Below are 25,057 nucleotides of genomic sequence, written 5' to 3' on the forward strand. Positions count from 1 at the left end.
AGGAAGGAAGGAAGGAAGGAAGGAAGGAAGGAAGGAAGGAAGGAAAAAAGGAAGGAAGGAGAGAAAGAAAGAAAATAGCTTTAAAAAAAAACTTCAAAAAAAAGTACTAAACTAGTAATGCACCTATTTTGAGAATGTTATGGTTGGTTGCTATGAAGATGAAAAGTTAGTGTAAATAAAGTATACTGCACGGGGGTTGGAAAATAGTAAATACAGTCAGTAAATGGTAGGTATTATGTCTGACCTCTGAAGACCCCAACACAGTGTCTGGCATGTAACCAGGATTCAGGGAATATTTGTTGGGAGAAAAACGCATTCATTTAAATTTTATCCCATTTCTTGTCCAGTGATGAAACCCCTTGGCAAAAATAAGAATAATACCTAGAGATATTACTATACACCAGATATACTACTGATATATTACTATATGCTAGATGCTACATACTGTATGTGTACTAATTTAACCCTCTCAGCAGCCTATCTTACAGTCATAAAACTGAGGCATGAGGAGGTTAACTAACTCATCCAAGGTCTCACAGCCAGTATGTGACACAGCAGTGATTCAACCCCAAGGCCTCTGATATCTGGGCCTCTAATATCAGGCCTCTGATAACTGGCTTCTGATAACTGACCTCACAGTGTTTTAGTTTCCAATAGCAGATGAAATAAAACTAGTACAAACCAAGATATAAATTTTGAGAATAAGCAGATTTCCAACAAAAGAACTTTGAAAAGCCTTTTATGTTGGGTACCTCTTCTAGTGTAGAGTTCTGGTTGGCAACATTTTTAAATTCATCCCAAAATAATTTTTTTAGTTTGTCTATTTCCCCATAAAGTTTGGTCCACTCTTGTTCTTTCCATTTATCAAATTCTTTCTTAGCTTCTACTTCCCTCTGATGAATGATCTCTGCTTCCTACAAAGAAGAGCAAGAACAATATGATGATTAATTCCACATCACAGCAAATATTTACTAAGACCTGCTTAGGCTTCCTTGTCTATCCAAGTCACTATGGAGACCCAAAGAACATTCATCCCACAGTTCCCGTTGTTTGGACTTGGGAGGACCAGTCTAAGCCAGTCTTAGCTGAACTGTAAAGTCTCTTGAGTATAGGGACTTGTTTCTTTTTCTCTATGCAGGCATACCTCTGAGATATTACAGGTTCAGTCCCAGACCACCACAATAAAGAGAGTATCACAATAAAGCAAGTATTGGAATAAAGCAAGTATCATAATAAAACAAGTGTGTCATATAAATATTTTTGCTCCCCAGTGTATATAAAAGTTGCATTTATGCTAGACTGTAACCTATTAAGTGTTCCATAGGATTATGTATTTAAAAAGTACATAACTTTATTTAAAAATATTGTATTGCTTAAAAACAAAGATAAATAGCTAGGACCTAATTAAACTAAAGAGCTTTTGCATGGCAAAAGGAACAGTAAGCAGGGTAAACAGACAACCCACAGAGTGGAAGAAAATCTTCATAATCTATGCATCTGACAAAGGACTAATATCCAGAATCTATAATGAACTCAAACAAATCAGTAAGAAAAAAACAAACAACCCCATCAAAAAGTGGGCTAAGGACATAAATAGACAATTCTTAAAAGAAGATATACAAATGGCCAACAAGCATATGAAAAAATGCTCAACATCACTAATGATCGGGGAAATGCAAATCAAAACCACAATGAGATGTCACCTCACTCTTGCAAGAAGGACCATAATCAAAAAATCAAAAAACAGTAGATGTTGGCGTGGATGCGGTGATCAGGGAACACTTCTATGCTGCTGGTGGGAATGTAAACTAGTACAGCCACTATGGAAAACAGTGTGGAGATTCCTTAAAGAATTAAAACGAGGGCTGGGTGCAGTGGCTCACACCTGTAATCCCTGCACTTTGGAAGGCCGAGACAGGCAGATGGAGACCATCCTGTCTAACACAGTGAAACCCTGTCCCTACTCAAAATTCAAAAAATGAGCTAGGCGTGGTGGCATGAGCCTGTAGTTCCAGCTACTCAGGAGGCTGAGGCAGGAGAATTGCTTGAACCCGGGAGGTGGAGATTGCAGTGGGCTGAAGTCGCACCATTGCACTCCAGCCTGGGTGACAGAGCGAGACTCTGTCTCAAAAATAAATAAATAAATAAATAAATAAATAAATAAATAAATAAAACTAGAACTACTGTTTGATCCAGCAATCCCACTACTGGGTATCTACCCGGAGGAAAAGAAGTCATTATTCGAAAAAGATACTTGCACACACATGTTTACGGTACCATAATCCACAATTGCAAAATTGTAGAATCAAACCAAATGCTCATCAATCAATGAGCAGATAAAGAAACTGTGAGATATATATATATCTCACAGTTATATATATATATATGAAGGAATACTACTTAGCCATAAAAAAGAATGAATTAACAACATTTGCAGTGACCTGGATCAGATTGGAGACTATTATTTTAAGTGAAGTAACTCAGGAATGGAAAATCAAACATGTATGTTTTTACTGATATGTAGGAGCTAAGCTATGAGGACACAAAGGCATAAGAATGATACAATGGACTTTGGGGACTTGAGAGGAAGAATGGGAGGGGGGGCAAGGAGTAAAAGACAACAAATATGGTTTTGCAGTGTATATCGTTCAGTGATGGGTGCACCAAAATCTCACAAGTCACCACTAAAGAACTTACTCATGTAAACAAATGCTACCTGTACCCCAATAACTTATGGAAAAATAAAAAAAAATAATAAAATTTTTAAAAAATACTTTATTGCTAAAAAATGCTAACGATCATCTGATCCTTTAGTAAGTCATAATCTTTTTGCTGGTGCTGGGTCTTCCCTTGAGGTTGATGGCTGCTGACTGATCAGGGTTGGGTGCTATGGCAATTTCTTAAAATAAGACAACAGGCCAGGCATAGTGGCTCACGCCTGTAACCCCAACACTTTAGGAGGCCGAGGTGGGTGGATCACTTAAAGTCAAGAGTTCAAGACCAACCTGTCCAACATGGCAAAACCCCTGTCTCTACTAAAAATACAAAAAATTAGCCAGGTGTGGCAGCACATGCCTGGAATCTGTTACTCAGGAGGCTGAGGCAGGAGAATCACTTGAACCTAGGAGGCGGAGGTTGCAGTGAGCCAAGATCATGCCACTGCACTCCAGCCTGGGTGACAGAGCAAGACTCTGTCAAAAAAAAAAGACACCAGTGAAGTTTGCCACATGGACTGACTCCTCCTTTCATGAAAGATCTCTCTGTAGCATGAGATGCTCTTTGGTAGCATTTGACACACAGTAGAATTTCTTTCAAAATCAGAGTCAATTCTCTTAAACTTTACGCTGCTTTCTCAACTAAGTTTGTGTAATATTTTAAGTCCTTTCTTATCATTTCAACAATGTTCACAGCATCTTCAGCAATAGTAGAGTCCATCTCAAGAAATTCCTTTATTTGCTCATCCATAAGAAGCAATTCCTCAACCATTAGTTTTATCATGAGGTTGCAGCAATTCAGTCCCATCTTCAGGCTCCACTTCTAAGTCTATTTCTCTTGCTATTTCCACCACATCTGCAGTGGCTTCCTCCACTGAAGTCTTGAATCCCTTAAAGTCATCCAAGATGGCTGGAATCTATTTCATCCAAACTCCAACCTCCTCCAAAGAATCACACATTTGCTTAATGGCATCCAGAATGGCAAATCCTTTCCAAAAGGTTTTCAATTTACTTTGCTCATATCCATCAGAGGAATCACTATCTAGACAGTTATAACCTTACAAAATGTATTTCTTAAATAATAAAACTTGGAAGTCAAAATTACTCCTCGATTCATGGGCTGCAGAATGGATATTGTGTTAACAGGCTTGAAAACAATACAAATCTCCTTGTACATCTCCACCAGAGCTCTTAGGTGACCAGGAACATTGTCAATGAGCAGTAATTATTTTGAAAAGAATCTTTTTTTAGCAGTAGATCTCAACAGTGGGCTTAAAATATTCAGTAAACCATGCTGTAAACAGCTGTGCTGTCATCTGGACTTTCTTGTTCCATTTTTGGAGCACAGGTAGAGTAGAGCTAGCATAATTCTTAAGGACCCTAGAATTTTCACAGTAGCAAATGAGCATTGGCTTCAACTTAAAGTCACCAGCTGTATTAGACCCTAACAAGAGAATCATGCTGTTCTTTGAAATTGTGAAGCCAGGCATTGTCTTATCTCTAGCTATAAAAGTTCTAGATGGCTTCTTCCTATAGAAGGTTATTTTTTCTACACTGAAAATCTGTTTAGTACAGTTACCTTCATCAATGATCTTAGCTAGATCTTCAAGATAACTTGCTGCAGCTTCTATATTAGCACTTGCTGCTTCACATTGCACTTTCATTGCTATGGAGATGGCTTCTTTCCTTAAACCTATGAACCAACCTCTTATAGCTTCCAACTTTTCTCCTGCAGCTTCGTCACTCTCAGCCTTCATAGAAGTGAAGAGAGTTAGGTCCTTGCTCTGGATTAAGCTTTGGCTTAAGGGAATTTTGTGGCTGGTCTGATCTTCTATCCAGACCACTAAAACTTTCTCCATCTCAGTAATAAGGCTGTTTCACTTTCTTATCATTTGTGTGGTCACTGGAGTCGTACTTTAAATTTCCTTCAAATCTCCCTTGTATTCACAACTTGGCTGTTTGGCACAAGAGGCCTGCCTCTCAACCCATCTCAGCTTTCGACATGCTTTCGTCACTAAACTTAATCATTCCTACTTTTTGATTTAAAGTGAGAGATGCTTAAGTTTACCATCTTATATGGACAGTTTGTGGCACCCCAAAACAATTACAACAGTAACATCAAAGATCACTGATCACAGATCACCATAACATTATTTTTCATAATAATGAAAAAGTTTGAAATATTGTGAGAATTACCAAAATGTGATACATAGACATGAAGTGAGCACAAGCTGTTGGAAAATGATGCTGATAAACTTGCCCAACACAGAGTTGGCACAAACCTTCAATGTGCAAACAATACAATGTCTGTGAAACACACAAAACACAAAAAAAGAGGTATGCCTGTATTCGTCACAATACCCACTATGCAGCTGGTGCTCAATAAATGCATGCTGAGGGGATGAATAATGAAGGGATGAGCAGGGTAACTTCATGTATTTTCATTCTACAAACATTTACTGAGCATCTTCTCTGCGCTGAGTTCTGGAGCTTTCAGAATCAAACCCAGTCTTTGTCCTCAAAAAGTTAACTTACAGTATTGTGTACGAAGCTAAAATTCAGGTGCAAATGTCCTCAGAGGGTGCTGACTAATGCAGGAAACTGCAACTCTCTGCTCTACTTTCGTCCACATAAGTCTGGCAAAAATAATTCAATTTTCCTTTCCAGGCTACCTAAAATCGTTTGCCATGTCCGAGAAGGCACTATCCCAGTTCTGACTCCCAGCTCTGGGAAACCAGCTGGAACGTTTGCCCTGTGGGATTCATGTGCATCAAGGGTCTCCTGGGGTAGGTCCATGACCTGGGTCTCCCTCATGTTTTCTCTCCCTGCCCACCTGGAGCTGCCGCTGCCTCTCCGCCTCCCTCTGGGCTTCCAGCTCCTCTTGGGTCCACTTTAGTTTGGCCCGTAGCTCTTCTAACACCTCTTCCACTGGCTGTTCCTGCTTTTTCTGTTTTCCTGTGGGGTCCATGCAAAGACAGGTGATCAGTTTAAGTCCAAAAATCAAGGGAGTGTAGTTTCTCACCTCATCAATCAGCCACATCTCGGTCTGAAACCAGCTTCACTACTTAGTACATTGACCTTGAGCAAAGAACATAACCTCCCTGTCCCTCTGTTTCCCCAAACTGGAAAATAGAGATAACAATAGCACCTAACTCAGAGAGCTGCTGTGAGGATGAAATGTGAGAATGCAAAGTGCTTAGCGTAGTGCTTAGCATAGTGCTTGGCACAACAGCTCAAAAAATGTGAATTACTATTGTACTGTCACTTAAAGTAAGTATTTTGACAGTACTGACATATGGAAATAAAAATTTAAAATTACTGTAGTAACAGAACAGAACATCAAATAGCATGTACACCAATTATCAATAAAAAGAACATATCTATGTATCCTGACAGTAATCAGAGAGAATTTTAAAGTAATAAAAATCATTGTAGTTTTAAGTTCACTGTTTTCAGTAATGTACGTGTATACTTTTAAATGTCAGGCCAGGCGCGGTGGCTCATGCCTGTAATCCCAGCACTTTGGGAGGCCAAGGCGGGCTGATCATGAGGTCAACACTAGCCTGACCAACATGGTGAAACCCCGTCTCTACTGAAAAAACAAAAAAAATTAGCCGAGTGTGGTGGCGGGTGCCTGTTACCACAGCTACTCGGGAGGCTGAGGCAGAAGAATCACTTGAACCCCGGAGGCAGAGGTTGCAGTGAGCCAAGATAGCACCAATGCACTCTAGCCTGGGAGACAGAGCAAGACTCCGTCTCAATAAATAAATAAATAAATAAATTTCAAATGAAAAAGAAGCAGCATGTATTATAAAGAACCAAAGCTCCTTTAAGTGTATACTTTAAATTGTTTAAGTGAACAAAAAGATTCAGAATAAATTATAAAAAGCATCGTAACTAAACCACATACTGATGATAAAGCAAGAGTTCAGGGTCAAAAAAGAATCCAATTATTCTTGAACATTTGTTACTTTTTAAAGCATATTTAGTGATTACTAGATAAATTATACTGTTATTAAAATTCTAAGCCTTTTCTTTGAAAAGCGATGTGGCTTTTCTCAGGTTGGACATTTTACAAACAAGCAATTTTTAGTTGCAGTAGAAATTAAACTGCTTTAACAACATGATTTGAGGCGACTGTGGAATAAGAGAGCAGGGCATCTGGGAAGTCAGCTGCCTGCGAATAAAGAGGCCATGACCATCAACATAGCAAAAGTGATCTTAAGAACACATTTCTCTCTCCTTACAGCACTTTACATTAAGGAAATAAGAAGAGCTATGCACAAAGATTGACATGCAAGAATACCAATCATCATGTGATTTATAATAAAGAAATGTTGGGGTAAGCCATATATTCAACAGGAGGAAATTGTGAAATAAATTATGATAGCCACTTAATGAAATACTATTCGGCCATTAAAAAATCACATTTTCAAAGATAATTTAATGACATTGGAAAATATGACATATTCTTAAATGAAAATAAGCAATAATCAAAGCACACACTATATGATTATATATGTCTACAGAAAAAAAATGACAGAGAATACACCAAAATATTAACTGCTGGTGATATTGTCCATGGTTTTTATTTTCTCTTTTCTAATTTCCTGTATTTAAATTTTCTATATCAGAGACACATTTTTATTCAAAAAAAATTGAAGGCATGGAAAATTTATTTTTCCTTATAGCCTCCAATGCAGAACTAAGAAGAATTAGATATGCATTAAATTCATAGTTTTAGGTAAGTGGTACTTTTTTTCTGAAAAGGGAATTTAAATGATGGAAAATAGGAAAAGATGTACTTAATGGCATTTTTACATCTATATTTGTTTTATGTTTTAACTAATATTTCTTGTTGAACCTCAAAAAGGGAATATAGGTTGAGCGCAGTGGCTCACGCCTATAATACCAGCACTTTGGGAGGCCAAAGCAGGCAGATCGCTTGAGCCCAGGAATTTGAGACCAGCCTGGCCAACATAGTGAGACCTCATCTCTACGAAAAATGTTTAAAATGAGTCAGGTATGGTGGTATGTGCCTGTAGTCCCAGCTACTCAGGAGGCTGAGGGAGGGGGATCGCTTGAGCCCGGGAGGTGGAGGCTGCAGAGGAGCCGAGATCAAGCCACTGCACTCCACCCTGGGTGACAGAATGAGACACTGTTTCAAAAGTGAATGTAAAATATGCAAATCTCTTTATGGGGAAAACATACAGCCTTGCTCCTCATTTTGGAATCTGAAGTTCTAAAATTAAAGTGATTAGGTCATGATAATCTCAAGTATGTAGAAAAGTCAAAGAACTGGTCTGACTGCCCATTCACCCCATTTAGGCTTATTCGTGGCTGGCATCAGGAAATTGCAGATTCGCAGAAGGCTGGAAGGTAAGAGCCTTTCAAAGTCACTCCATCTGACTGCCCCATTCACAGCGAAGGCCACTGAGACACAGAGGGGAAAGCATGGACCAAGGTTACATAATAAATAGGGACAGAGCTAAGACTGAAATCTACCTGTCTGACTCCAGTCCTTCTTTACACATGGGGTCAGAAACCCTTCCAACCCATATGGGCTCCCCTGGTGGTGGATGGTGGGATCATCCCCCCCCCAATTGGACAGCGAGTTTCTGAGAGCAGTTTGGGTGGTATAGGTGGTCGCCACCCACTGAATACCAGCCCCCGGCCCTTCCACAGTCCCAGAAGGGGCCCGGGCTGCTGTCTGGACTCACCACCTTCTGCCACGCCTGCATGCCTGCGCTGGATGTGGCCCCGGAGAAAGGTGGCATTAATGAATGTCTTGTCACACAGGTGGCACTATACAGAGAGGAAGCAATGGGGAGTACAGGATTAGGTCACCTGAGTCAGCCTGGGATTTTCCCTATATCAAAGCCCCCATCCCCTTGGGACCCCTGGGCTGCTTCAGAAATAAAGAATTTAATTTACTGAGCAAGGCAATGATGTCAACCCATGCTGCCCACTAGGATCACCTGGGGAGCTTTAAAATACCACCAGTGTCCCAGGAAACTGCGAACACTGACTGGATATTTGATGATACTAAGGAATTTCTGTTGCTTTATCAGAGAGTGATGATGGTGTTTGTCTATGTTTAAAAGTCAGTCTTTTTCTTTTAGAGACACAAATAGAGATATTGAAATATTACAAATAAAATCATATTGCTAATATGCTTCAAAATAATCCAGAAGTGGGGGAAAGTGTGCAGGGGAAGAGACGCAACAACACTGGCCACGGGTTGATACTGTTAGTGCATAGATAAAGGTTCATTAAATGATTCTCTCTACTACTGTATATGCTTGAAATTTTCCATAATAAAAATTTTTTTAAATATGCCAATGTCTATGTCCCACCCCAGAGTAGAGAACCACCAGAGGCAGGGGTTAGCAGATAAACAGCATCTGTAATTCCACATCCCTCTCCTAAGACATTTCAGACATAAGCAATCTATCTACATCATCTTCTCACTGTAAAATTTCAGAATTCTTCTCAACACAGCTTTGGAGGCTGCCATTGCTAGTTAATCCATAGGCAGATTATTTGCTATCTTTGCAGACAATTATGACAGGAATTGCCAGTTGTCCCCCAATACCCATTTTCCTTTTCTTCCTTGGTAATAGTAAGTCCTGTGGCCAATGAGAATAAACACTCTATGTCCCAACCTTCCTAGCAACCAGGTGTGTCCACAGGCCTTACTACTAAAAGGGTTCTGACCCTTTTAATCATAAACATCATATCAATCACATCAATTTGTTATCAATTAATAATATATCGTAACGATTCCTTCTGTCCCACTGTGATATTGTGATACAATAAGAATGTAGGCTGGGCACAGTGGCTGACACTTAAAATCCTAGAACTTTGGGAGGCTGTGGTGGGTGGATCACTTGAGCCCAGGAGTTCGAGACTAGCCTGGGCAACCTGGAGAAACCCTGTCTCTACAAAAAATTAGCCAAACATGGTGGTAGATGCTTATAGTCCTAACTACTCAGGAGGCTGAGGTGGGGGGATCACCTGAGCCTAGGAGGTTAAGGCTGCAGTGAGCCATGATCAGACTGCAGCCTGGGTGACAGAGTGAGACCCTGTCTCAAAAAAAAAAAAAAAAAAAAAATGTAAATTTGGTCTTTGTTCCTAGTTTCTGGCAGGGAGCTCCTAAAACACTTAAAACAAGCTTGTTTAACCTGCAGCCCATAGGCCATATGTGGCCCAGAACAGCTTTGAATGCGGTCCAACACAAATTTGTAAATTTTCTTAAAACATTGTGAGATTTTTAGGAATTTTTTTTTTTTTTTAGCTCATCAGCTATCATTGTTAGTGTATTTTATGTGAGACTCAAGACAATTCTTCTTCTTCCAGTGTGGCCCAGGGAAGCAAAAGATTGGACACCCCTGACTTAAAATCTTCAGAGTGATAAGGGTGATAAAAGCATCTCTTGTGATAATATTTGGTCTTAGTCCCTAGTTCATGACACAAGAGATTCTGAGATCCTTGGAATCTCCAGAGTAATAAGAGCATCTACTATAGTTTGAATGTTTGTTCCTTCCAAATCTCATGGTGAAATTTAATCTCCAATGTGGCAGTGTTGAGAGGTGGGGCCTAGTGGGAGGTATTTGGGTCATGGGGCAGATCCCTCATATACAGATTAATGCCCTCCCTTGAAGGTGAGGGAGTTCTCATTCTTATTAGTTTGACAGAGCTGGTTGTTAGAAAGAGCTTGGCACCTCCCTCTCCCCTTACTTCCGCTCTTGCCATGAGCTCTGCATAGGCCAGCTCCCCTTCACCTTCCACCAGGAGTGAAAGCAGCCAGAGGCCCTCACCAGGTGCCCAGTCTTGAACCTTCCAGCCAGCAGAACTGTGAGTCAAATAACCTCTTTTCTTTATAAATTACCAGCTTCTGGTATTCCTTTATAGCAACACTAAACTTACTAAGACAGTGTTTTTTGTATGCTAATGAAAGGACTAGTGGCTGGGCACCTTCTGCCCCACCCCACAAATGACTTTCTGGGGACCAACCCCCATCCTTTTTTCCTTTGGCTCAACAGCCAAAGGATGCTGGGCTCAGCTAATCCTCCCAGGATGGGGGTTGGTCACCAGAAAGACCAAGGCATGGGGAGAGGGTTGGAACTTTCAGCCCCACCCTCCAGCCCCCAGGGAGGGAAGAGGGGCTAGACTACTAAGCCATGGCCAATGATTTAATCAATTATGCATGCTTGGTGGAATCTCCATAAAACCCCTAAATGATGGGATTTAGAGAGTTTCCAGATGGGTAAATACTGAGGTGCTAGGAGTTGGCACACCCAGAAAGGGCAGAGAAGTTCTGAGTCCCTTCTCCCATACCTTATACTCTCTTGTCCTCAGTGCATCTCTTCCATTTGACTATTCTGACTTCTATCCTTATAACAAACTGGTAATAAAGTGTCTTCTTCCTGAGTTTTGTGAACCCTTCTAGCAAATTATTGAACCTCAGGATGGAGTTATAGGAACCCTCAATTTGTGGCCAGTTAGAAGTACAGGAGGCCTGGGTATCTGAAGTGGACCAGTCTTATGGGACTGATCCCTTAACTCATGGGATCCGATGCTGACTGCAGGTAGATAGTGTCAGAATTGAAATGAAGGGCACCCAGCTGGCATTGGAGAATTGGTTGGTGTAAGGAAAAAAAACACACATTTGGTGTCAGAAGTGTTATGAGCAGAAATAGGTAACCCACCCATCCACAAACTATGAATGTCTTAAAAACCTGAACCAGCATGACTTGTGCCCACATCCTCAGAGCCTGGCACAGGGCCTAGCCGCCATGACAATTTTTATTAAAGGAAAAACGTCCCCAATCCATACTTCCGCGGAGACACATTCAAATGCTCATGCTGCTTTGGGAAATGAACTGTCACTTAGTAGTATAATGGAGTCAGTATTCCAGAATAGGCCTGGCTCCACCAATCCCTTGTCACACATAGATTCAACACATACACACACACACACACCTTTACACAACACACTCCTCTACATACACATAAAATCCTCCATCATACATAAATATGCACGCACTCACACCCTCTATAAACACACTCTTAGACACATACACATCCTTCTTTTACATACACATCCTTACACACTCTCCATAAGTACATAACACACTCTTACTCACATATATACCCTTCCTTCATTCATTCACACACACACAAACACTATTTTTTTGTTTTTTGTTTTTTGTTTGTTTGGCAGAGATAGCTGAGGTTTTATTTTGGACCAAAAAAAAAAAAAAAAAGAAAAGCTATTGAATTGTTTTGTAGCTGGAGGCATGGGCATGGGCAAGGGGGGTCCCTAAACAGTAAACTCCCCCACTGGTGGGTTGAGGGCTAGGGCTGAGCCTCAGGTGGGTCTCCTGTTCCCTGTGCTACCCTGCACAGCAGCCTCCCACCATCACCCCGGGCTCTGAGGCAGCCACAGGAGGGGCAGGCTGAGAGGGGCTGCCGCAGCTGTTCACTTGGGCAGGATGTCAGAGGACTCAGACACCAGCTTCCCATCGCGAGTCTCTATCTTCTTCACAACCACAGTGGCCCTGGTGGAGCTGGTGCAGCTGAAGGAGCTGGAGCCTGCACCAGAGCCAAAGCTGGAGCCCAGGCCGTAGCTGAGGCCAGGGCTTGTGAGGCCCCTATAGGCTGAGCTCAGACCACCTGCATAGCTGCTGGTGGTCTTTGTATGGATACTCCTGTTCTGCATCCCAGACTCCAGCCGGTTCTCCTCACCCTCCAGCAGCTTCCAGTAGGTGGCGATCTCGATGTCCAGGGCTAGCTTGACATTCATCAGCTCCTGGTACTCATGCAGTTGCCGCGCCATGTCCTGCTTGGTCCGCTGCAGGGTGGCCTCCAGCTCAGAGAGCTTGGTGTTGGCATCCTTAATAGCCAGCTCCCCACATTGCTTGGCATCTGCGATGCCCTCTGGACTTTGAGGCCCTCAGTCTCAGCCTGGAGCTGGCTGATACTCTGGTTCATCTCGGAGATCTCAGTCTTTGTACGCTGCAGGTCATCCCTGTGTTTCCCAGCCAGCATTTGCAACTCCTCATACTTGATCTGGTACATGCTCTCAGCCTTAGCCCAGCTGCAGTTGGCGATCTCCTTGTACTGCGCCTTGACCTCAGCGATGATGCTGTCCATGTCAGGGAGCGGCTGTTGTCCACGGACAGCACCACAGGCATGTCCAAGATCTGGGACTGCAGCTCCTGGATCTCCTCCTTGTACAGCCGCCTGAGGAAGTTGATCTCGTCAGTCAGCCCTTCCAGGCAAGACTCCAGCTCCACCTTGTTCACATAACCTTCATCCACATCCTTTTGATGAGGACAAATTCATTCTCCATCTCTGTACGCTTATTGATCTCATCCTCATACTTGTTCTTGAAGCCCTCCACCAGCCCCTGCATGTTGCCAAGCTCTGCCTCCAGCTTCAGCTTCCCCTGGTCCAGAGTCTCCAGCTGCTGCCTAAGGTTGTTGATGTAGCTCTCGAACATGTTGACCGAGTTGACTCTGAGCCATCTTCTGCTGCTGCAGGAGGCTCCACTTGGTCTCCAGCATCTTGTTCTGCTGCTCCAGGAACCGCACCTTGTCGATGAAGGAGGCAAACTTGTTGCTGAGGGTCTTGATCTGCTCTTTCTCCTGGGTGCGCATGGCCTGGATGTTGGGGTCCATCTCCAGGTTAAGGGGGCTCAGCAGGTTCTGGTTGACTGTGATGGCAGTGATGCCTACCATGCCACTGGCCCCACCACAGCCTCCACCCAGGCCAACCCGGAAGCTGCTGCTGCCCACTCAGGAGAACCTCAAGGAGCCAATGCAGGCACTGGGCCTACTCATGTAGGAGCAGCTGCTGAAGGCCCGGGGGCCAGAGGTGGCACCTTGTAGGACTTCTGGGTCACCCTGATGAACATGGTAGAAGCAGGAGCGGAGGCAGGTGGGCTGAACCAGGCGGAGATTCCAGAAGGAGCAGAGAAGCTGCTTCTTGGTCACAAACACTATTAATACACCTTTTTATACATGCTCCAGAGTTGTATCCTTTATAATATAGTACGAGCACACATTACACATCACACACCCTACATACACACAGAGGTACCCTCAAGTATTCACATACACACACATTAAACACACACACGTATTCACACCATTTACAAACACACACACACACTCTCCATACATTCATGCATATACATACACTAGACATGCACCCTCTCCATAAACACACACACCTCCAACACATGTACAGTCTATATACACACACACACACACACACACACACACACACACACACACTGTAGAACCTAATGAGACACTCCCAGGCTCTCTGGCCACGAGCAGCATCTCTGAAATCTGCTCCTAACCAGTGAGAACAGCCCCCAGCAGCCTTGTGGCCCCAGCAGTGCTGCCCAGTGACAACAGCTGCCCAGTGGCTGGGGCGCACAGCCCTCCCACTCTGCCTGCCTGGTGGAGATTCCTCACCGTGTGGTAGCTGTGGGCGCCTGTCTGCATTAGCAGCTGCTGCAGGGTGCTGATCATCTTGCGACGCCGGCGGCTCTCCTCCCGCACACCCTTGAGCTCGTCAGCCTGGCGGCCCAGCTCCTGCTGACCACGCTGCTGCTGGCCCAGGCTGGTCTGCAGCCGTGCCTCCAGCTGGGCAATGCTGGCACTCAGGCAATCCTGGCAGTGCAGCAGGTACTCGATGATGAGCTGTGCCAGGCGCAGCACCTTGAGCAGTGCCGGGTCCACAGGCTGCCCACAGCGGTTGCATACCTCCCGGTCCAAGTTGCAGAAGGTGATGCCAGCAATGTTCTCCTGCAGAGTGGCCACATCCAGCTCCCGGGCCACGCGGTCTACATCCAGGGTGCTAATGCGCCTCCAGTCCATGCTATCATGGCGAGGCTGAAACTTGAAGGTGGGGAACGTGTAGGCCCCAAAGAGGGGGCCGCTGAGGCCCTCAGCAGTGGCAGCTGGGGACTGCATGGGCAGAGGAAGCCCTGAGCTGACCACCAGAGGAGGGTGGCACCAAGACCACGGCAGTAGGCCGAGGAGCTGAGAGAAGGCCTGGAAAATGAGAAGAGAGTCCAAGTTAGGTGAGGTGTGTGTGGCTGCACATACTGTATATCTGGCCAGCAAGGGCCTAAGCGGGGCAAAGTGAGGTGTCGTTGCAGCAGCTGTAGCATTCATGGTGTGTGCTGACATGGCCAGAGCTGTGGAAAGAAAATGTGGGCTTTGCAATCACACAGATGTGAATTCGAATGTTCTGCCTTGGGCAAGTCCCTGCACATCTTTAAGCCTCCTGGGTCTAAGGAGGAACATGGGGCCCACTGTGTAGGCGTGTGGTGAGGAATGAGGCAAGTGAAGCACCCAGCCTAGTGCCTGGTACACAGCAGGTCCTCAGTGAGCCCCCTCTGCAAAGCCCACCTCCACTGCAGGAGTGCATGGCAAAGGCCTTTGTCAGCAGGTGGCTATCAAATTTAGAAATGGGTCCTTCTGCAACCCTATTTTTATATCAGGATAAAGTCCAACAACTTGCTGTGAGTGACCAAGGTACCTAATATCTACCCTGTCTTCTCTTTCTCCTGTAACTACAGGATTCTAGTAGAACACGAGTGAACTACCTTTCCCAGCTTCTCCAGCAATAACATGTGATCATATGACTAAGTTCTCTCTCCTGGAATGTGAGTGAAATGATGTCCACCCCTGTCAAGAGGGACTTAAGGGAGTCACAGAGTCTGCCACATGATGCTCAATCCATCATGGGCTTTTTTAACTTAACAGTTAAGTAAAAAGATCTCCAGTTTGTTTGCCAAGACTCAGATTCTACTCTCAAAACTCTTGGTGAGCATATGAACTGTTCTCTCTGAAGAGGAATTTGACAATATCAATGGGAATTTTGAACATTCCACTACTAAAAATTATAATTACACTACAGACAAACTCATATGTACAAAGGTACTTGTGAAAAAATTGTCATTGTAGTATCTTTTATACAAGCAAAAGTACAAGAAAAAGTAGAAGAAAGCAAAGTGCAATGTATCTCTAGGCAATGGAATATTATGCAGCTATCGATTGGTATAAAGCAGACTTATATGTACTGATACGAAATTATAATCTCTGATATATATATGTAAACATACACAAAATAGGCATATATACCTCATTTGTGTTTTAATGACGTTAATATAATCATATTTAATAACTCACCAAAGTGAAAGATATATATCATATTAGAATGGTTGTCTATGAGAGGAGGGAGGGAAACGGGAGTGTGGAATGGGGATAAATAAATGAATAGATGGATGGTGTGTGGGTGGTGATGGTCAGATAGGTAAATAGGCCTTCACAGACCAATGATGATCATTATATATATACATACATATTCAGTCGCCTCTCAGTGTCCATGAGGGATTCGTTCCAGGACCCTCCTCAGATACCAAAATCTACAGATGCTCAAATTGCTTATATAAAATGGTACAGTATTTGCATATAACCTATGCACATTCTCCCATAAACTTTAAATCATCTCTAGATTATTTATAATACCTAATACAATGTAAATGCTATAAAAATAGATGTTATACTTAATTATTTAGGAATAATGACAAGAAAAAAAGTCTGTACATGTTCAGTACAGAAGAAACTATCCTTTTTTTTCCAAATATTTTTGATCCGCAGTTTGTTGTATCTGCAGAAGCAGAATCCAGACATGGAGAGTCTATATATATATACACACACACACATATATTTGTATACACACACACATATATATACACACACATATATGTACACACATATATACACACACACATATACACACACACACATATATACACATATATACCCACACACACACATACATATGAAAAGACTCATATTTGTTATAATTAGTTTTATAACAAATAAAATATGCTCATTTATAATTCATATATATGATTCATTTATGTATATTATTTCATAAGCACAGACTGTTTTTGGAAAGATAGACAAGAAGCTATTAGCAATGGCTGCCTCTGGGAAGTGAGAATGGAGATTAGAGGACTTTTATTTTTCACTTTCTGCCTCTCTGTACTATTCAAAGTTCTTACCATCTTCTATCACTTTTATTATTTTTTAAAAGAAAACATAGAACTTCAGCTCTTGCATAAGTGAGAATCTGACTAAGGCAACAAGAGGAACATTTTACCCTATTTAATCAAGTCCTTTCGAGATTACATCATTCAGTCTTCTTTCTTTTTTTTTTTTTTTTTTTTTTTTGAGAGACTGTTTTGAACTGTCACCCGGGCTGAAATGCAATGGCGCAATCTCGACTCACTGCAACCTCCACCTCCCGGGTTCACGCAATTCTCCTGCCTCAGCCTCCAGAGTAGCTGGGATTACAGGCGCACACCACCACACCCGGCTAATTTTTTGTATTTTTAGTAGAGACAAGGTTTCACTATGTTGGTCAGGCTGGTCTCAAACTCCTGACCTCGTGATCCACCCACCTCGGCCTCCCAAAGAGCTGGGATTACAGGCATGAGCCACCGCACCTGGTCCATGATTCAGACTTTAAAAAGTGCAATAGAAAGTGCACTTTAAAAAGTGCAACAGAAAGTCAAAGAAGTAATCAGCTTCAGAAGTAAGAAGGCCTTTAAAAAATGGTAGGACTAGGCTGGGGGCCACTGTCTTCTTCTGTCTTCTTCTGTGAAAGGCAGTGACAGGCCAGCCCTGCCTACCTCACAGGGTGCTATGAGACTTGGAGAAGATCCAAGGGGAAGGTGCTCAGTGATAACACTGGCAACTCTGCAGAGAGTGCCACCCTCTATGCTAGATACAAACTCCTAATACAAACCTACAAACAGGTATTATTATGCTCATTTTACAAATTTGGCATCCCTCAAAGGTCATATGTTGAAAACTCAATCCCCAATGCAGCAGTGTTGAGAGATGGTACCTTTAAGAGGTGATTAAGTCACGAAGACTCTGCCCTCATGAATGGATGAATGTCATTATTGTAGGAGTGGGTTAGTTATCACAGGAGTAGGTTCCTGATGAAAGGAGGAATTCGGTCCCTTTCCCTCTTGCTCTTGTGCTTTCTTGACCTTTCACTCTCCACCAAGAGATGACGCTGCATGAAGGCCCTTGCCCAATACTGGACTTCAAGCTCGATATTGGACTTGATATTGGACTTGACATTGGACTTCAAGCTTCCAGAACTGTGAGAAATTTATTTCTTTTCTTTATAAATTACCCAGTGTGTGTTACTCTGTTGGAGAGTACAAAATGGATGAAAACAGGAGGCCAGATGTGAAGTGTAATTGTAGGTTCATCTGGCACCAAAGCTTACGGACTTTGAACCACTCAACATTGATTCTTGGGGCTATTCCTCCTAAAATTTTGCTTTGATCAGATTATCATCCTTTATCCCTTAAACCTCCAATTCATCCATTTACTCACTCCTCATTTATAGTATGCCTATGTGGGTCCTGCCTAAGCTCAGGTCCTGGGCTATGGAGCTATACTAACCACACAGCTGCTCCCCACCCTGGAGCTCAGCATGGCTCCTTATTCCCACTGTACCAAATGCAAACTGCTTAGTCTGGTCTTGAGACTGCCTACAGGATGCCACTAGCCCACCTTTTCAGTTTCAGCTCTATCCTTCCCTTTCTCAGAATCTCTTTCCCAGCAAGTACTCCAAAAAGAAAACCAGCCAGACCTAAGCCCCCCACCATGGCCATGAGAAGACTAGCACATTTCTGCCATGTTATGAGGGAAAAAAAAAAGGAGTTAAGTGACATGATACTCACCATGCTTAGCTCCAAAGCTGCAACTGTGCCACCAGAGCCTCAGAGATGACTGCTCACAACAAGCTGTGCCTCAGAGCAACAGCAGGTTACCAGGCATGCTGTGGGTAAGGGTAATAAGACACCTGCTTCCTGATGTCCCAGCTTTCAGGTGAGCTCACCTGAGAACTGTACTGTTTAACTATTTAAGCTTTGGCCTCAGATGTTTGCCAACAGTCCTCTCTCTAATAATAAAGTCAAGAACTCTCCATCAGTCACTCTCTCTCTCTCATCTCTCCTCCTACCTGTTTGAATGCTGTTCCTTAAACAGTAACCATTCTTTCCCTTTTCTTTTATGACAGGGTGTGCCAGTGCCCCCTTGATATTCTGCTCTCCACCTGCAACCCATTTCTCCCTGCACGCTATCCCTAGGAATGAGTTCACAGCTTCGGTTACTATAGGCTTGCTCTAGGCTGAGCCTCAGTCACCCCCAAATCTCTGTCTCTGTAGCCCCTCGGTCTCTTGTGATCTTATACCCAACCATTCCATACTGACTGTGCCAGGAATTGCAAACCCAAGTTCCACCAGGGCCAGAAAAGTAACATTAAATGCACAAAATGTAGCAGATGTGAAAGAAACCACAGTACATGCATGATGATAAACGGCAACTCATTCGCCATCTCAGTGTCCAAGAGACAATAAGGCAGTGGTTCTCAAAGTGTGGTCTCTGGACCAGCAGCATCAGCATCACCTGGGAATTTGTTAGAAATGCAGATCCCCAGACTTACTGATTTAGAATCACTAAATCTGTGGAGTGCTGGATTAGGAAACATTAGGGATCGTGGCAAGCCTGAGAGTGCAGGCCCTGCTTAAAGTGGGAAACCACTATTGAGCTCCAGCCACAGAGGAATGGATTTTGTGTTCCTTGTTGGCTAATTCCAAATACACTGAGTGATATTCAAAGACTTTGATGAAATGTTTCCAAACCTACCTTTCTAGCTGCATCTCCCATGTAACCATATTACTTGCCTTCCACACTTTCATACCTCTGGGCTGTTTATTTTATGTATAAGCACTGTTTTTAAAAGCTTTACAAAGAAGCACTCATATTTCTCAGGACAAGCCCTTGAGGAGGTACTATTATCATCTAAGCCACAGAGAAATAAAGAAGCTTGCCTAAGATCCAGAGGTAAGATTCACACCCAGGCAGCTTGACTCCAGTCTGGGCTCCTAACCCCTATTCTATGCTGCCTCTTGGTATAGATGGTCCTTTGCCACCTCCTTGTGTTCCAACTAAAGGTCGATGCATGTTTCAAGGCCCTGCTAACAAATGATTACCTCCAAATGGGAGTGTAAATTAGTTCAGCCATTATGGAAGACAGTATGGCGATTCCTCAAGGATCTAGAACCAGAAATACAAATTGACCCAGCAATACCATTACTGGATATATACCCAAAGGATTATAAATCATTCCACTATAAAGACACATGCACACACATATTTATTGCAACACTATTCACAATAGCCAAGACTTGGGACCAACCCAAATGCCCATTAATGGCAGATGAGATAAAGAAAATGTGGGACATATACACCATGGAATACTACACAGCCACGAAAAAGAATGAGTTCAGGTACTTTGCAGAGACATGGATGCAGCTAGAAACCATCATTCTCAGCAAATTAACACAGGAACAGAAAACCAAATACCACATGTTCTCAATCATAAGTAGGAGTTGAACAATGAGAACACACGGACACAAGGAGGAAACATCACACACCTGGGCCTTTTGCGGGGTGGGGGACAAGGGGAGGGAGAGCTTTAGGACAAATACCTAATGCATGCAGGGCTTAAAACCTAGATGACGGGTTGATAACACCATGGTACATATATACCTATGTAACAAACCTGCACATTCTGCACATGTATCCCAGAACTTAAAGTAAAATTAAAACTAAAATAAACAGATCCCATTTGTCTATTTTGGCTTCTGTTGCCATTGCTTTTGGTGTTTTAGTCATGAAGTCCTTGCTGGAAACCATCATTCTGAGCAAACTATCGCAAGGACAGAAAACCAAACACTGCCTGTTCTCACTCATAGGTGGGAATAGAACAATGAGAACACTTGGACACAGGGTGGGGAACATCACACACCAGGACCTGTTGTGGGGTGGGGGGAGAGGGGAGGGATAGCATTAGGAGAAATACCTAATGTAAATGAAGAGTTAATGGGTGCAGCAAACCAACATGGCACATGTATACATATGCAACAAACCTGCATGTTGTGCACATGTACCCTAGAACTTAAAGTATAATAATAAAAAAAAAACTTCCCACAATACAAAAATAAATAAATAAATAAATGATTACCACCATAAATCCCTGCTAGGCTCACAGTCAAAGTTCCCTGCCCCTCCCCTGGGCTTCCAGAGTACAGAGCATACACTTTGGTCTGTTAGGGTGTCTCTGCAACATTCATATCTCCATCCCATCAACAAATGATTCCTGAGGCCGTACTAAGTGCCAGGCATCATGACTGGCACTCGGGATCAATGATGACCTGGGCAACTATCCCTACTGTTGTTAATAAAAATAGTTCACATTTCTGGAATTCTATTATTTTCCATACTCAGTGCTAAGGCTTTATATGTATTATCCCACTTAATTCTCACAACAACCTATTATGCAGATGAAGAAACAGAGAGTGAACAAAGAGAGGAAACAGAGAGAGGAAACAAACAGGGGAAATGACTTTCCCACAATCACACAACTAGTAAGTGATAGTGTCTGGCTCCAAAGTTTTTTTCTCCAGAGAGACAGAAAAATACACAGAAATTAACCCACAGAGTGGCAAGTGCCAAGACAGGAGCTGGGAAAGGGTTCTCTGGGAACACCAAGGAGGGGCCCATACCAGGACACTTCTGTCTCCTTCCTCCCCCACTCCCCTGGCTATGAACTTTACAGGGGCTGAGACCATGGCTTATTCATATCTGCTGTATCCCCGTCCCCAGCCCATTACCTGGCACCCAGATTGCTACTGAACTGAGCAAAATTGTTGAAATCTCAGAATATCTGACTTAAAATTCTATAGTCTTAGGGTCTTGAATAAATGGGACTATGGACTGCCAAGAATTAGGATAAAGAGTAAAAGCTGAGTTAGGAATCCCTCATTCAGACTCGTTGGAGGGAAATGCCATTCAGACTTAGTAAATGCTGATTTGTTGACCATCTGCATCCATAGTTTAATCCCATGGGCTACCAATAAGAACTGAGAGTGCAGGAGCCCTGGCAGGTGGAATCAGGCATATCAGTGAGAAGTCGCAGCGCCCACGCTGACTGTCAAGATATGGCCTCAGTGTTGGAACTTGCTTCCTGAGCAGCCCTGAAACCTTCACACTTACACTCTGAGCGTACTCCATAAACACAGAAGGTGGCAGCCCCACTCCCAGCTACACAGAATTAGGGGTCTGAGTTCATGAGGTTTTAATGCACCTCAAAAGTATTACTCATGTCTTTTTCTAGAACCCTAAGGGTCCAATTCTTAGATGTCCTAAGAGCTCTAGCATTATAAGACAGAGCAAGGCCAGGCGCGGTGGCTCACACCTGTAATCCCAGCATTTTGGGAGGCTGAGGCAGGTGGATCACAGGAGGTCAGGAGTTCAAGACCAGCCTGGCCAACAGGGTGAAACCCCGTCTTTACTAAAAATACAAAAATTATCTGGGCGTGGTGGTGGGTGCCTGTAATCCCAGTTACTTGGAAGGCTGAGGCAGGAGAATTGCTCAAACTTGGGAGGTGGAGGTTGCAGTGAGCCGTGAGCCAAGACTGTGTCATTGCACTCCAGCCTGAGCAACAAGAGCAAAACACTGTCTCAAAAAAAATAAAAATAAATAAATAAATAAATAAATAAATAAAGATGGAGCAGCACTGTGGAACTTGAAGATGATTATCATATGATGATAGTATAACAGTTAACATTTTTCAAACATCTATACGCCAGGCACTGTGCCAGCCTTTAAAAGTACTAATTCTAAACTCATATAGCCTTGTAGATGGCTATGGTTTGTCTCATCTCACAGATGTAGAAACTGAGGCTCAGAGAAACTAAGGGCCCTGCTCACTTAGCTACTAATAATGAAGCCAAGATTCAAGCCAAGTTCTGTCTGACTCCAGAGCTTTTCAATTATGCCAAACTCTTAATAATGATTATAATGATGATGATGACATACCAATTATTTCTCATTACGGAAATTACAATACCTGAGTTTTCTTGACCAAAGTACAAGCACTGACAGAGTTCACAGCAAATCACGACAGGGTTAGTGCTGGAGATTCTAAATTCTCCCTGTATTTCAGCAGGGCTTGTCTGAACCCGACTCAGCTCCACAGCTTGCGTCCTGACTAGGATAGGCAGACAAAAAGCCGAATGAGAGTGTTGCATGTTACCTGGAAACCATATACCCTAGGGGCAAGGACATCGTGCTTTATCCAGACTGAATTTTGAGCAGACTGCTTTTCCCACATCTGGGAATAGAAACACAAGGTAGAAATGACTCACTGTCAACTGGGAGCAATGGCTCATGCCTGTAATCCCAGCACTTCGGGAGGCCAAGGCGGACAGATGGCCTGAGGTCAGGAGTTCAAAATCAGCCTGGCCAACATGGTGAAACTCTGTCTCTACTAAAAATACAAAAATTAGCTGGGTGTCGTGGTGCACGCCTGTAGTCCCAGGTACTCGGGAGGCTGAGGCAGGAGAATCACTTCACCCTGGGAGGCAGAGGTTGCAGTGAGCCGAGATCGCGCCATTGCACTCCAGTCTGGGCAACAGAGTGAGACTTCTTCTCAAAAAAAAAAAAAAAAAGAGAGAGAGAGGAAATGATTCACTGTCATTAGGAAAACTGAAGCTGTTTAATCACCTTTAGATATAATGACAGGGTTTTGGGAAACTTCCCAGTCCTAGACCAATATTATGAATAAAGGACCCAAAAGAATATTTGTGCTACATTCAAACTTGCTTCATTGTTAAGAGTTGGTTTCTGCCTGGGACAATTCCACACCCATCTAGAACACAGAAAACCCATCTACCACCCTTGCTTTGCACTCTCCCAGTGACAGGTTGTTCACCACCTCACAGCCATCCCACTGTGAAACAATCCCTGGAGACTTTATGGTTCCTCTAAAACCAGTCCACCGATAATCTGTCAAAAATAACTTCCTCAAAATTGGCCAAACATCTTTTTTTTTTTAACATAAACTGACAGCTAGACAACAACAATATCGCCATCTTATTGTCTCTTCTGCTTCCTCAAGAATGCAGTCAAGAGGAGAACTTGAGGCAGCCAAGTTTCCAAGGTGGCTGCCAGGCAATCATTTACAAACCTGACCTGGCTCCCAAGCTAACTTCAGCGGTGCCCACTGGGGGAGCTCAGGCGTGTCACTAATGCTAATTGCTGTGGCTGCCAAGGAAACCTTCGCACAGTTTGCAAACAGGCTATGCACACACAGTATGCAAGTGAGCTCCAGAGACCTCAACGGAGATAACAGGGACCTGGGAGCTCTCCTGAAGTACTACCACTGCAGAGCTTAGACTTATTCTCAGATTCTGTTGTGTTCTCCTTTTCCACTCTTCCCTGATCCTCATGGGGGCTGCACAGACTCCTAGAACCTTCAAGTAGCAAGACAGAGGTCCCCTCCACCAGCCACAGAGCTCTCCTTACACCTGGCCTCCTATTCCCAGCAACTTTAAGGAGATATTTTTAAGTGGCCATAGTTTTATCAAAACCCCATTAAGTTTTTGCCACAAAAGGATTTTCTTTAAAATAAAAATAGGGGTAGGTATTTGACTGATGTCTCTTGGGAGTGCTTTAGAGAAGAGGAATGAATACTGACATGTCTTATCTTCCCAGATGCAGAACTGTAAAACAAACATAATTGCTTTTCACAGGTAAAAGAAAACTAGCTTAGAACATACTAGCGTTTTCTTTGCCACGAAGGAGTTCACTTTCAGTGACTAAACCAGAACTACTAGAGTTGCCAGGCCTAGGGACAGGACACATTGTGAGTGCTTAGCCAGGCTGGCCAGGACTGACCATCTCTACAAGGAGTCCATAAGAAGGCTCAGGGCGGCCCTTCCCTGCTCCTGTCAATTTGAGTTGAGCAACAAACCTTTTGACCAAATATCAGCTCCATGGCACAACCCACAGTTATGGTGCCCACATGAATTCAGATTTCTGTTTCCAACCTGAAGCATACAACTTCATGAGGCATTTAGATAGTATCAAAAAATATTTCCAGATGAGGTAGGTGTCTCCAGACCCTTGGTGCTGACCGAGACAGACAAAAGGCCCCTTATCAGCCACTTGACTGGAGGATCAGCCTTCCCTAAGCAGGGTTGTTCTCACTGGCCAGTCCTCACATCCGGGAGGGGTGTGGAGAGGTGTTAGGGGCTGCAACTGAGAAGAGAGAGGTCACCCACCCTATCTGCAGATGAGGGTGTGAGAAGCCAAGTCAGAAGACCCCATACTTCCCAGGATTCTCTCCAAAGTCCTGTTAGAAATCGAATTCCAGGCCG

General features: G+C 43.3%; 1 protein-coding gene and 1 pseudogene across 1 annotated transcript in view; both read right to left on the reverse strand.

Moving 5' to 3' along the window:
- Positions 1 to 25,057, reverse strand: part of DZIP1L (DAZ interacting zinc finger protein 1-like) — a 64,616-nt gene that overhangs the window by 30,229 nt on the left and 9,330 nt on the right. Inside the window, exons 2-5 of the mRNA XM_011981745.1 lie at positions 14,204 to 14,785; positions 8,435 to 8,519; positions 5,548 to 5,669; positions 753 to 914 (exon numbers count right to left, since the gene is read on the reverse strand). Of these exons, the coding sequence (XP_011837135.1) occupies positions 753 to 914; positions 5,548 to 5,669; positions 8,435 to 8,519; positions 14,204 to 14,704 (870 nt within the window). The 5' untranslated portion in view covers positions 14,705 to 14,785. The remainder of the gene's footprint in view (positions 1 to 752; positions 915 to 5,547; positions 5,670 to 8,434; positions 8,520 to 14,203; positions 14,786 to 25,057) is intronic.
- Positions 12,199 to 13,677, reverse strand: LOC105540944 (annotated as a pseudogene).

Source organism: Mandrillus leucophaeus, unplaced genomic scaffold (genome assembly GCF_000951045.1).
Source record: "Mandrillus leucophaeus isolate KB7577 unplaced genomic scaffold, Mleu.le_1.0 Scaffold1050, whole genome shotgun sequence".
In the NCBI taxonomy this organism is placed as follows: domain Eukaryota; kingdom Metazoa; phylum Chordata; class Mammalia; order Primates; family Cercopithecidae; genus Mandrillus; species Mandrillus leucophaeus.